This window comes from Nansenia antarctica (genome assembly GCF_963989245.1).
Source record: "Nansenia antarctica genome assembly, chromosome: 7".
Lineage (NCBI taxonomy): Eukaryota > Metazoa > Chordata > Actinopteri > Argentiniformes > Microstomatidae > Nansenia > Nansenia antarctica.
In genome coordinates, this window is record NC_137677.1 from 48,650,099 (window position 1) to 48,664,027 (window position 13,929).

At 39.6% G+C, this 13,929-nt stretch overlaps 1 protein-coding gene across 1 annotated transcript; it reads left to right on the top strand.

The window, feature by feature from the left end:
- Positions 1–1,335: 1,335 nt before the first annotated feature.
- Positions 1,336–10,695, top strand: shox (shox homeobox; the record flags this gene model as incomplete). Its single annotated transcript, XM_080536476.1, has 6 exons — positions 1,336–1,591; positions 3,288–3,496; positions 7,203–7,260; positions 7,553–7,638; positions 10,024–10,233; positions 10,606–10,695. 6 exons carry the CDS (start codon positions 1,336–1,338, stop codon positions 10,693–10,695), a joined length of 909 nt encoding a protein of 302 aa, XP_080392602.1.
- Positions 10,696–13,929: the final 3,234 nt, after the last annotated feature.

The following is a 13,929-nucleotide window of genomic DNA, read 5'->3' on the forward strand; positions in this document are numbered from 1 at the left end:
CCTCATGTATTTCCATGAAAATCCTTGATAAAAATCAGGGAACCATTTTTCCACTTGTGATTCTATTTATTTTCAATCTATCCTACATGAAATCACGTGCAGTTTAACATTGAACACCCCCAAAGGGATATTAATTATATGAAATATATCCCGCCAAACATTTCTCCTGTGATTATATAATATTTGTCGGACTACAACAGATTACTATAGTAGCATTTTAAATTGACTGCGTTGGATCAGTATTGATAGATCGCAGAGATTTACGATGTAGCCTAACATAGGCTTATTTTCATTTGTGGATTATCTTCCTATGCATAGGCTTACTAGTAAATGTGGATAAACATACATATAATATAAACATATATCATATTTCCTTGTTGAGTCTTCAACGAAAATATGCTACAGTAGAAAAACAAGTGGACTAATCATTTAACAAAAAGTCAAGACAATTTCCTTAACTGCCCATGGAATTAACACTATAGCAAGAAAGCTTACATGAGTAGTTTTTTTTTTGTCATTATAACATATGGCTACAGGATATATTCGTTCTTTTTAAATTTATTCTTTTACAGTTATATTTTTACTTACAATGTATCAAAATATGAACCAATGATAATATTATTAGCACACATTTAAACAAAAGATCATCGTAGCCTACAGCTTCACATTTAAACGACCTAATTCTTGATCTGTAGTTGAAGTGTCTGCAGAACCACCACAATTAGAATGTACATCAGGCCTGTGCTACTCTGGCCATTACTGGAATGTGACTCAAATAGAGCCAACATGAATATAGTGTTTTGTAACACATCTGTAAGACCTATAGGCTATATGCCACCTAACAAGTGATTCTAATTTCATACACCTCGTCAGCTCAAAGAAATAGCCTAACAACACGAGGAGCAATTCCAGCCACTCCGTATTCATATCTCATAATCAACGTTAATGAAATTATCGCCGAATTAATTAAACATACAGATCTCGAACGCATTTCACTGTAAGGCACCGTAGGCATTTTAATGACCCGTAATTCAATTAACCGCCTCCGTCGAAGCATTGATTTCTGGAAAAAGCTGCTGAAAGTTGAATTCAGACAAGTCGAACGCGCTTGTAATTGCTCAAGACACAGAGATGGGGGGCTGGGCTGAGGTGGCCGTGTATAAATAGTGTGCTCTCAAAAACACAGTCATAACAGCAGGAGTGATCTCACCTCTTTCTCCACCTCTTATATACGTCGCTGCTATCACGACAGACCCACGGAAGCGCAAGCAGATACAGTATAACGGTTTAGCTTATTTATAGTGGATATCCGTTATCTGGACCACTGAACCGGCCATGGAAGAACTTACGGCGTTCGTCTCGAAATCCTTCGAGCAGAAAGCCAACAAGGAGAGCAGTAAGGAGAGTATCACGTACAGGGAAGTTTTGGAGAGTGGCTTGGCGCGGGCGAGGGAGCTGGGCAGCTCGGAGACGAGCCTGCAGGACATAACGGAGGGCAGCAACCACTGTCCGGTACACCTATTCAAGGAACACGTGGAGCTGCATGAGAAAGAAAAGCTGAAGGACTTTAACGGTTCGAGGGCTTCAGAAGGTACGTTTTTATGTTTTAATCCCATCGTTGTGTTAGCATGCATGGATGTCCGAGATGCATGCTTGCATTCTTACATGGAGCTAACTCATGATTTTACCATTAGTCTGTTTAAGGCTGCACTAGCAACATCGACTGTTAAAAGTACGTCAATATATCGTATCTAAAACACTTACAAAGTAGCATAAGGCACATTTAATAACACACATGTTGATTAGTTACTGTGTTGGTTTTGCTGCCATAGCATAGGCTAGGTCCATCATGTTCAGGTTGTTGGACATATCCTCTCTCTCTCTCTCTACTTGTTCATACTGTTCATCGAATGCCATAATGTCAATTGTACCTCGCAGCTGATCGCTGTGTTTGATAACTAATCATATTGATGGATACACTCGTGTTAATGGCAATGAGATTCCAAATGATATAGGCCTCAATCGATCGATGTTTCCTATAGCCTTCAATGAATATGATGACGGTACTTTTAATTCTGTTACTTTCACCTGAAATAGACTGCAGTCTTATAAGTTAAAATCGTATTGATTCAATAGGCAACTATAGACATTTTGCTATTCAGGGTTACTTGATTTCAATGATCATAAAATGGTATTAGGCTACAGAAGTGATCTAGTTAGTTAACAGCATGCAGGCCTATTATCCCTTTAACTCTTAACGAAGATACCCCTTTTACTTTAGGCAATGCAGTAGGCTACTTGGATAAATGGTATTGAAAAATATAGGCCATATAATGTTAATATCAAGAATCATAAGGATAATGACAAAACACTTTGGTTATAATAATAAAACTAGTTTAAACTATATATAGGGCCCGATAAGATGATTGTTGCCTGAAATCAGATTGAATTAATAGATGTGTATTGTCTGAAAATAACTAACCTGTCTCTTTATATTAGTCTCTATAAACTGTATTTTCAACTGCATTTGTGTCAGGTTTGTAACATATTCACTTTGATGTATTCATTCTCGTGGAAACAATGGCCTCTTTGTTTTTATAATATCATAGGCCTGCGTGAATTATGCTTTCATCAAGCACAGTGTGTGTTTCTTAATATTTTCTTATTTTCTTCTTATATTGCATAGGCCTAATATGAAGTCGATATAGGGTGTCACCGTCACCAGAAATGTATCCAGATATTATCTAATGAATAAAATCAATGAAGTGCTCTAAAAGTAAGATGCCTTAGCCAGCATGATGTATTTGTTATGCAGCCATATGCGTACTTGGTCAAGAGGTAATTGATTTGTTATTACTCAGGCCTGTATTTCGATCATATTTATACTGTAAGTCAAAATCGAATCTACAATGCTCCGTTTTCAGCACCACACACCGCTTGTTCTATTTACCGCAGTTGAATTCCCTCAAACCAATGTGCCACTAAACAACGTTGCATCCCTTCCGCGGAAAATAGGGTTTACGTGTGTCTCTGTGCGTAAAGTGAAGATGTTGGTGGGCCTATCATAGGCCCACCAACATCTTCACTTTACGCACAGAGACACATGCCTATGTGTATGTATTAGTGGTGTTTATATATATATGTGTGTGTGTGTGTGTGTGTGTGTGTGTGTGTGTGTGTGTGTGTGTGTGTGTGTGTGTGTGTGTGTGTGTGTTTAGGCGCGCAGGTGAGTTTAACACTGCAGTTTAAGAAGTGATTTTGAAAACGTGATGGTGTGTTTTACGCAGGGATATATGAGTGTAAAGACAAAAAAGAGGACGTGAAGTCGGAAGACGAGGACGCACAGAGTAAACTCAAGCAGCGGCGCAGCAGAACCAACTTCACCCTGGAGCAGCTCAACGAGCTGGAGAGGCTCTTCGACGAGACCCACTACCCCGACGCCTTCATGCGGGAAGAGCTGAGCCAGAGGCTGGGTCTGTCAGAGGCAAGAGTACAGGTAAACACCGGCCCTAAAGTTTCCATTCTTAGTAGGCTATACTTCCCATTTGCCATGATTTGCAACACATTGTTCAATGGGTGATAATCGTGATCTTAGAATTATAAGGTTCTATCTCCATTTTTGTCAGAATTGAGTTTTTTTACATAATCTGATCCATTAGGTGTTTATTAATGCCTATGGTGTTATTTTTAAAAATGTTGACATTTTTGAGTTAGTAATTCATAAAATACAAAGGTTCCATCTCATAAAACATAATGGAATGTAAAAACTTTGACGCTCAATATCTCTGAACTACCCTAAACGGAGATAGAACCTTATCATTCTAAGATCACGAAATGTTACGAACAAAGTATTGAAAGCAGATTGAGTGAGATGCATCAGAGACCGGCTGGGGTCACATGGGGTTATAGCGGATTACTGTAATTCATCGTGGGGAATAAGATTGATGTAGGCTGATGAAAAATGATTTATAGACTTAACACTTCGTTTATTGGGTAACAATAAAAGTCAATAATAGATCCCCTATAATGTTGTCGTCGGTCATGCAGAAACACATATTTAGAAAATGAATGTCAATTTACCTGAACCTATTTATTCTGAAAATACATCATAAAGCCTTTCAGGTTTGTTTAATCGTCAAGACAAAAAACGTACAACCCATTGGTCTTTACAAATACAGATATTTTTAACGATTTTGTTTCAGTTTTATATTTTTTGGTAGCCTAATGTTTTGTATGCAGGCCTATTGTTTTCCTTGGTGCTATCAGACTATTAGCCTACACGTGGACAGACAACGTTGCGTGGTCTGAATAGAAGTTAGGGCACATCATTATTATCAATGAAATGGCGCCATGCAGTTTTGATATCAATGTATCCTAATATCTCACCCACCTTGTATGTTCCGTACTGGTCTAATTAAACAGAGATCCACTCTCTGGAGAAAGCGTGTTGAATTGTTTTCATGATGCAATGAGTAAAACATATAATGCAATATACAGAATGCACCACACGGGTATACGACCATGGTGACATTGTAAAAACCAGGCTACAAAATACTTTATTTATTTGATATTACGTCTTTATGACCTAGGAGAAAATCAATGGTCAGCGTTTAGTAGGCCTAATGTCTTGGAGTCAAGATAGCATCGTATGACATCGAATGATGAAACTAGGCTATTCAAATGACAAAAGTAGCAATGATAACATTGATTGTGCTAATAGGCCTACATATACAACAACAACAACAACAACAACAACAACAATAATAATAATAACAATAATAATAACAATAATAATACATATATATACTAATTATAAATAATCACGTATATTATGGTATAATATATATATTAATCGACTATGTAATCGAATAGCTAAATCAGTAGGCTAGCCTAAACAATTTCAATCGAGCTTAATTTGGTTTTGCCAAAGATACTGTTGGTGTAAAGTAAATGATGAGGGCATTCAATGGGATAGATTTTTCGTGTGGCCTACACGCCATTGCATATAGTGGCAATCGGATGCATTAAAACGCCCCTTCCCTTTCTTATTGAGCGGAATATAAACGAGAAAAAGTTGCTTATGTGCTACGAAAATATCTTACCACATCATTAAAATTAATGAAGAGATTGAACGACTGCTGTAGGGGACACCGTCTTATGTCAGTCACCTCATTTCCCCCCGCATTGTCTTTGTAATATCTGCCATTGGCTTGATATACTGTCCCCATAAAAATGGATTAGAAATAATTCAATTCTGCCGCAACTCTGTTGGTGGAACACCCCATGCTCGACAATCTAATCGCAGAAATAAGTAATATTAGAAGTCTACACCGCGTGTGACAGCTTGTAAGGACGAAATAGAAAAGTCGTCTTGGGTTTAAACTAGTTTAAACCAAATTAACCTTAGACTGAATAGCATTTACCCGGTAAAACGCAATAGGAGAACAATGTATTCAGTATTCACAACACAGTCCAGCTTTCTCAATAGACTGAGATGGGCCATCGTGAGCTTAGAATTATAAGGTTCTATCTCCGTTTAGGGCAGTTCAGAGATATTGAGCGTCAACGTTTTTACATTCCATTATGTTTTGTGAGATGGAACCTTTGTATTTTATGAATTACTAACTCAAAAATGTCAACATTTAAAAAATAACACCACACAGGCATTAATAAACACCTAATGGATCAGATTATGTACAAAACTCAATTTTGACAAAAATGGAGATAGAACCTTATAATTCTAACGTCACGCCATGTCGCCATCTGAAAGAGACCACTGTTAAACCACGTGTCGCAGGCTCATATGTCCGTGGCTAAGGGACAGACTTTCGATCTAAACCCCAAATCTATTGTAAGTAAATTGCAAGGCATGTGGTAGATAGAAGGTATTAACCTGCACTTACCCGTCTGAACAGAAGCCCCACACACACCGCGCAGCTGTCAGGAATCTAATTGAAAGTTATGAGAGCTTGGTGAGGAGCAGGCAGTAACTCGATTAGGACTAATATCTTTGGGTTTCTGGTGCAGAGCTAAATTAAATGTCATTATTCACTGTCTCTAATAAAAATCAAAAGGAAATGAGATTAGGGTATTTGTGAAACGCATCATTGAGTGGTCCTTAATGAAGAAATAACTGTCTGAACCAGTGTAGTTCACTTTGCTTAGCATAGCTGGCACATAATTGGAATTGATTTGGAGCTGTAAAATGTTTGATTTATTTGAAGTTTTTGTGTCAATACAGACCTCTAAGAGATAACAACAGCCGTGATTCCCACAATATGCTTTAGTCCATATCTGACTGTCGCTTTGCAAAGTAGGCTAATGAAATACACGTAGCCTAGTAGGCTAAAGCAATCAAAGAATAGCACTGGTATAATAACGATATTAATAGTATAGCAATAAACATGTAATAATAATATATGCTATCTTTGAATGATGATGATTCTGATGATAACGGCAATAATAATAATAATCATAATCATAATCACAATAATAATAATAATAATAATAATAATAATAAACCGATTACGACTCCAAAAATCATGGATTTGATGATTCTCAAAAGACAACACATAGCAATCACTTGGTAACCATATGGGCCCGGTTATCATCTTCCTGCACCGAGCAGCAAGTCAATAATGCAGACTCATATCGGGCCATATCGACGAACGCATTATTGCAGCAGTCCAATCGACACGTGTTTAACGACGTTCACGTTGCGTAAAATGGCTGCGGCACCTGGAGTAATTAGATTGAGCCCTTTGTGGTTCGCGCAGTCGCTAATCCCGCCATGACTGTAAATGATAATCATTACTGGGGTCGGAGGGGAGAGAGATAATGGCATTCAGGAGGGGAAATTAGGTTGATGATAATTAACTATAGGCTGCTGCGCTGCTTCTGCGAGCTAAGGAGTAAAAGGCACTATAGTTAAATTACAAAAAAAGTAACAGTGACCTTTTATTCGTTCTATGATTTAACACCATAGGCCCTGTTGATGCATCGATGAGAGCAGACCTACTTTTTGCATCTCAATAATTGCTAGGATTCTACTCTGTTCTAGTTACAACCACATTATTACATTATCATAACAGATCGTACCCTACTTTTTTTTATTTTTTTATTTTACATTTGGGTAATATAATGTATGCCATCCTTGATATGCTGTTGTACCATTCAATGCTCATTCATTGTCTTATTTTCAGGTTTGGTTTCAAAACAGAAGAGCGAAATGTCGAAAACAAGAAAACCAGATGCACAAAGGTATAGGTAATATGTCACTTTTCTCTTTTGTTTATTCAGTTTGATTAACTATATCAGTTAGGATACTAGTGTAATAGTATAATTATTACTAATTAATTATAATTCAGTGTCTTGAAAAAGTGAAATGTTGAGTGCATGTTGAGACATTAATTATCATGTGCTTTTCTGTTTAACAATCAATCAACTTCAAATGTATGATGTTTCAACTGTTTTTCAACTTTGAACGAATCCTTACACATTAATCTCACACAACTGTCTCGCTGTCTGACAGACATCTCACCCTTCTCTTCAGGTGTTATTTTGGGCACGAGTCACATGGACGCATGCAGAGTAGCTCCGTATGTGAACATGGGAGCCCTGCGAATGCCTTTTCAACAGGTATGTCACTCATACTCTCCCATTTTCATTACAAGAATATAGGCCTACTGGAATTATTCTGGAATGTGAGAATATAAATTGGTTTATAGAATACTAGCGTGTCAACATTTAACATCTACTAATGGAAATACATTGTAAGGTTAGCTATCCTATATTCAGTTTCAGCTGTCTAATTTAGGCCTATGCTTTGCCATAGATTAGGTTTCATGCACAGTTCTAGCAATCCTGCCCAAATTGATAGCAATTTTCCTTTACTGCCCTTGAAGAGGGTTCAGATCACTGCTGAGGAGTATTACAAATGACTGCAAAATATACCTCACCTCACTTCCAGTAATCTCTGAATATGCAATAGATATATGGGAGAGTTACATGGGCTACTTCGTGCACAGTTAATAATACCCTAAAAGAGATCCCTATTGTACAGTTTTCAAGAGTTGGGGTGGTGATTTGGATGCTAACTCCGTAAAAACGGGGATGAGGGGGGGGGGGGGGGGGGGGTCGGAGGGGTCAACTTAACTCAAGTCAACTCAACCCCAACACACCTTTCACCTCTGGGGTGCATTGAGAAGGGCGAGTCAGTGAGATTGGAGAGAGAGAGAGAGAGTGTGGGGGGGGGGGGAGACAGACATTTGATCTGCTGGTGTCTGTTTTTGCGGCCTGGCTGCTGCGTTGTCTGCCTCACCCCTGTGAAAAGCACAGGCCTAATTAAGCCAACAGTGCGGCAGAAGCGAGCACATAAAAGAGATGATGAAAGCAGGGAATGGAGAGGGCTCTGATGGATATTGGCGTTGAGCTGCGTTGGCAGGGGTGGAGGCATGAGGCCTGCATACTGAGAGAGGAGCACTATACAGGGCTGAGGCAGGCATTGGGCTGGGTACACACACACACACACACACACACAAACACACACACATACATAAGAATACATGAACATAAACGCATATAGATGCACGCAAACACACACACATACACACACACACACACACACACACACACACACACACGCAAACACACACACACGCACACGCACACGCAGACACAAATGTATACCACCTGTTGTGCTTATGACTAAGTGCTCTTCATGCCCAGGCCCATTTCAGAGATCTGTCTAGTGAAGGCACCCTGATGAAGGTCTGTTGACCGAAACATTGGTGTCTTTCCACATACATGTGAAGTAGCAGGAAAGCCACTGCGTGCCCCAGAGTTTTCTTTCTACGTTTATTTATTCACTCTGACAACCTGGAGCAAGCAAAGGTGTGGAGACTTCTCTCAAACAGCGATCTGACTAGTAAACGGAAAACCTCCCACAACATGCTGAGGATCCCTTTTGTGCTTTACAAAGAGCCTATTTGCTGTTGGAATCAGGCCCTTTGATTGTTAGCAGTGGCCTTATGAATAGTCTGCCTCCGTTAATTTTGAAAAAGGCCTTTTCCTTGAGTGTTTTGGTAGCAGTGACAGTTTGTGACCATGGCAAAGAAAATAGTGAGAAAGGCCTACTGTGTATTTATGCAGTGGCTTGTGTCTGTGGCTCATGTCAGTGTAATTCTGTGCAAGTGCAAATACTGTGCCACAGAATGTAATGAAATAACCTTCACAAGAATATGTGGTTTATTTTAATTCTATCTTACAGTTAAACAACTTTAATTTCAGTCATTTTGTCGAAACACAGCAAAGAGAAAAATTGTTTGAAACATTTAGCTTTCAGTTAAATCATTTACCATGCACTGCTTAAATGAAGTTTTATTTTGGTTGGATAAGAAAGCGTGAAGCTCTCCACTTCTCTTCGTGCTTCCTGTGGTGTTTGACAAATGGCAAGAGGCAGTGCAGCTCCCTCTCTGAAGTAAAGGGATGCCTAATTTTCACCTACTCCTCATAAAATAATTGCCAAGAATGTGCAAACTGATATTCTATGCTCCTCATGACTTCTCTTTCCCTTTGCTCAGGAATATGTCTGGATAAATATTTATAACTCTAAATATGTGAATATTTTTTGCTGCAAAATTGTTTATTTATGCAATTGAATACATAATCAGGATAACAAGATGGTGCATATTTCCAAGGGTATAGGGGAGTTCTGAGATTGAATTAAACACATCTTTTCATGGTCTTAGGAAGACTTTGATTCGACTGTTAAATTGGACTGAGTGCAATGCATGATTCATTACGTTTTAGAATAGCTGACATGAAGAAAGGGCTAAAGTGCAACTCTTAAATATTTTCTTAGAAAACACAGAGTAAGCAACTGTTTCGAGGGGGTAACACTTGAGGGGGAATTTAATAGTGTCAGACTGTGAAACCTAAATCCTTGGCTACCCTTATACACACGCACATGGCCTGAGGGGCTGGGACTAACTAACCCAGGGTTTGTGTTTGGTTGTCCTGTAGGTCCAGGCTCAGCTTCAGTTGGAGGGCGTTCACTCCCACCACCACCTGCACCCTCACCTGGCTGCCCACGCTCCCTACCTGATGTTCCCGCCCCCTCCCTTCGGACTACCAATCGCGTCGCTCGCCGACTCGGCCTCTGCAGCGGCGGCCGTGGCGGCAGCTGCCAAGAGCAACAGCAAGAACTCGAGCATCGCCGACCTCCGACTAAAGGCAAGAAAACACGCCGAGGCGCTGGGACTCTGACCCCACCGGGCTTCCCCTCTGCTCGCCAGACGCCCATAATCGCTTCTCACACAAGACTGAGCCTCTCAAAGGGCCATGACACTTACAGCTAAAACAAAACAAAACAAAAAAAATAACACTGAGGGAGAATGAAAGAGAGACACATAGAGAGAAAGAGAGAGAGAGAGAGAGAGAGAGAGAGAGAGGGAGAAAGAGAGAGAAAGGGGGAAAAGAGAGGAGGAGGAGGAAAAAAGGAGGGTGCGAGAAAATTGTCACAAAACCAGCTGCCAAAACAAACCACTTGTAGAGAACGGTAATTAAATACCAATGAAATCACTTTTTACATTTTTCGCCCAACAGGCAGGACTTCTGCGGGGCCAGTGGCTCAGTCCACTCCAGGCACAGATCACAACCCCAGGACCATACAAACATGTGTGGATGTCGGTCTGAGAGCCAGGAGAGAGTGGTTTGTCAGACGGGAAGACTTTGTAACAAAGCAAACTGGCAAAGCAAAACTAGAGCCTCATTGATGCCGATGCCGCCAACTTGACAATGCAGACTGTTGCGAGTGGGAAAAGACACAGACAACCACCAAGGCATCGACGGTTCTGAACTTTACACAAAAAAGAAAGAAAGACGGAAAAAAAAAACGACGAAATATTAAAGAAATGGCCATATTCACCTCCAACCACTGTGTTCCCTGCCGCTGCCCAGTGCATGAGTCCTAATGAGGGATAGTAGACCTTTATGGGGCTGGCCTCCGCTGTATCTGACTTATGCCCAATTCAGTTTTCTCACTGCCATTCAAACCGCCCCACTTCACCCTCATCTACAAGGTCAAAGGTCAAAGGCCGCCATTAGGGTTTGATTTCCTATATGCTGTGGACTGAAAGATAGCCGCAGATCCCTTCTTTTTAGGAGGAGGGAGATGTTGATGTTCGTTGCTGGGCTTGTGTCAGAGAGACTTTTTTTGCTTTTCTCCTCACTTTGTGCTCTCTCTTTCTCTATTTCTTTCTGTTTGTCGTGCTCTTTCCTGGGAATAGAAGTGAAAATAGCTTTTGCACTTCAGGTCTTGTATGTGGGTGTTTACAAATGGCACTGCCAGCAGATACTACTTTACTAATGAGTGGGAATAAGAGCTGATTTTGGTCTCATTATGTCATCAAAAAGAGACGTTCACAAGACGTTTCATGGATAAAGGGTATAACTGCAATTTTTGTAATTTTGAAAATATGAAGAATGCATCAGTTAAACTGAAATGCAATTGTGTGCAGTTAAAGTGCAATACTGTAAATATAAAAAGTAAAAAAAAAAAGTGGTTAATTGTCAACAATAAAGAAATCCAGCGATTCTCGGTCATTTTTCGAGCACTGATATTGTCGGTGTGTTGAATCTTTTTGCCAAACAGACCCGTTTTATAAGCAGTGTATGTTATGTTAAGTTGCTAACTCATTCACAATCATGTGCCATAACGCCCAGAGATTCCAATGTTATTCAAACATAGTTTTGTACAGGAAACAATGACAAACATGTGGTAGATGTGAGCAGATGTGTTTGATGCTACATGAAAAACTGATAGACCAGGATCTGAAAGAAAAGAAAATTCCTATCAACATCAATTGTATTGACATGGGAGAAAGCACTATCAAAATCCACCAAAGATTCAAACAAATGTAATCTATGTTAAAAGAACAGCAAGTTAAGTAGAGTGTTGTGTTTGCAGAAAAGCATCTTTATTTATACATGTTGAATTTGAATTTATTTGCATGTTCAATTTGTAATTTCATTAGGGTATTATTCAGAATGATTTACAACCTGGATCAGACACATAGCTTAAGGAAAATATTCATAACATTTGGAAATTCAAAAGGTGTTGTTGGGAAATTGATCTCTGTCAATACTACTTGAATATGTAGATCCAAGTAAGGTCTACCTCTGACAATGTATTACCAACATTTTCTCTGTTCACAAACCATCATTTAGAGTTGTTTAGCAGTGTTTCCATTTTAAATTAAACACTTGGGTGCTTTTATTTATTATTTTGTCTGAAAGTTTATATATGATTAAATTGTTGAAATACAATTGTACATTTTTACATTGCTTTGCATTTATTTTTATATGTTTTTTAAATGTTACATTTGCAACAGGAGGTGTGGCTGTAGTACATTGTTTGCCTAAAATGTAGCGTGTCCGAGTTTACAAACATTTCAGGGATGGTTGACATTAATTGAGCTCCATGGAATTTGTACCCATCACAATTACTATAATTTCAAATGCAAGCATGCTAAACATGATTCACCATACAGTTTGTGTTTTTTTCCTTTTGATTCACAAAATATGAATGTACATCTTGTACAAGTAAACTATCAATAAAGTTATACATATTTGTACTGAAGTTTTGATATACTTTGACACCCATTTCAGCTAAATCAAAGCATTATTCTGTAGTTTAGGAAATAACCATGAGGCCCTAAGGGAGTGTTGTGCCCGTGTAGGATGACATTTTGAACATCTTACTTTCAAGTACTTTATACTACACTGTTACCAGGTCACTTCTAGTCAATCACTTAGGCTAACAATGATTATGCATAAACAACAATTACACTAAACCCCACAAGGTCATGAAAATGATAATCATTAAAAATATGTTTTTGAAATAATTAGTACGAACACTCTGTGCCAGATCCCTTGACCTCAAGCCTGGGGCATGTACGACCTGATGCAGGTTCTTACTGGACGTGCATCGTGACAGGTTGGGGCCGGGGCTCGGTGGTTGGCTCAGGTTGAACCTCTGGATCAATATCAATACCAGTCTGGGGCTGACGTTCACGCAGTCTCCATGTCAGCCATCAGAGCTCATCATGTCCAATCTGATCGCCACGCCAGCAAAGAAAATTGAGCTGCTATGAAATCCAGATGCAGCAGCCCACCATCCCCGAATCTGGAGTGGAACATGTTTAAAAGCTCTGTTAGAAGGACAGAGATAGCATTGAGATGGAAAGTGAAACCGTAACTTTTCAAATAAAAGCAGGATGGCTGTAATTGGAGTAAAAAGAGGGCGGCAGAAGGAAAATGGGAAAATAGTGGGGAAAGAGAGATTGGAAGGATATCTTAGGATATCTAATCCTTCAAGTTTGGGCGCACTACTTAATTTCCCAAAAATTATCTTCTCAATGGCAGTGATTAGCTCTGAGCAGATCTCATAGTAGGGCCAGTAGTCACATCCATATACATCTGCATCTGAAAAGATTACACTCTTTCCCCCAAACACACATACGCATGCACGCACGCACACACGCACGCACGCACGCATGCTCTCTCTCTCTCTCACACACACACACACACACACACACACACACACACACACACACACGCACATACACACACACACCCCTTCCACTAGCTTTCCCCGCACATACTAAATTTTGCACGTTCATAATGGTAGGCCTCTTTTTCAAGTGTATTAGCTTCCTCTGGGAAGCCAAATCCAGATGTGTGTACACAAAGTAATTACAGCATGTGGTATAGGGCCTTATTGTCTGAACCCTATGCAGGAATTAGCCCAAATGGCATCCTGGTGAGCCCAGTACCCCCTAGAAGGTCGCTGCACGTTTAATTTGTACCTCTGTGCTCATACATCAAGATTGAGTGATATAGTCACAGACTGATCGCTCCATATTTACG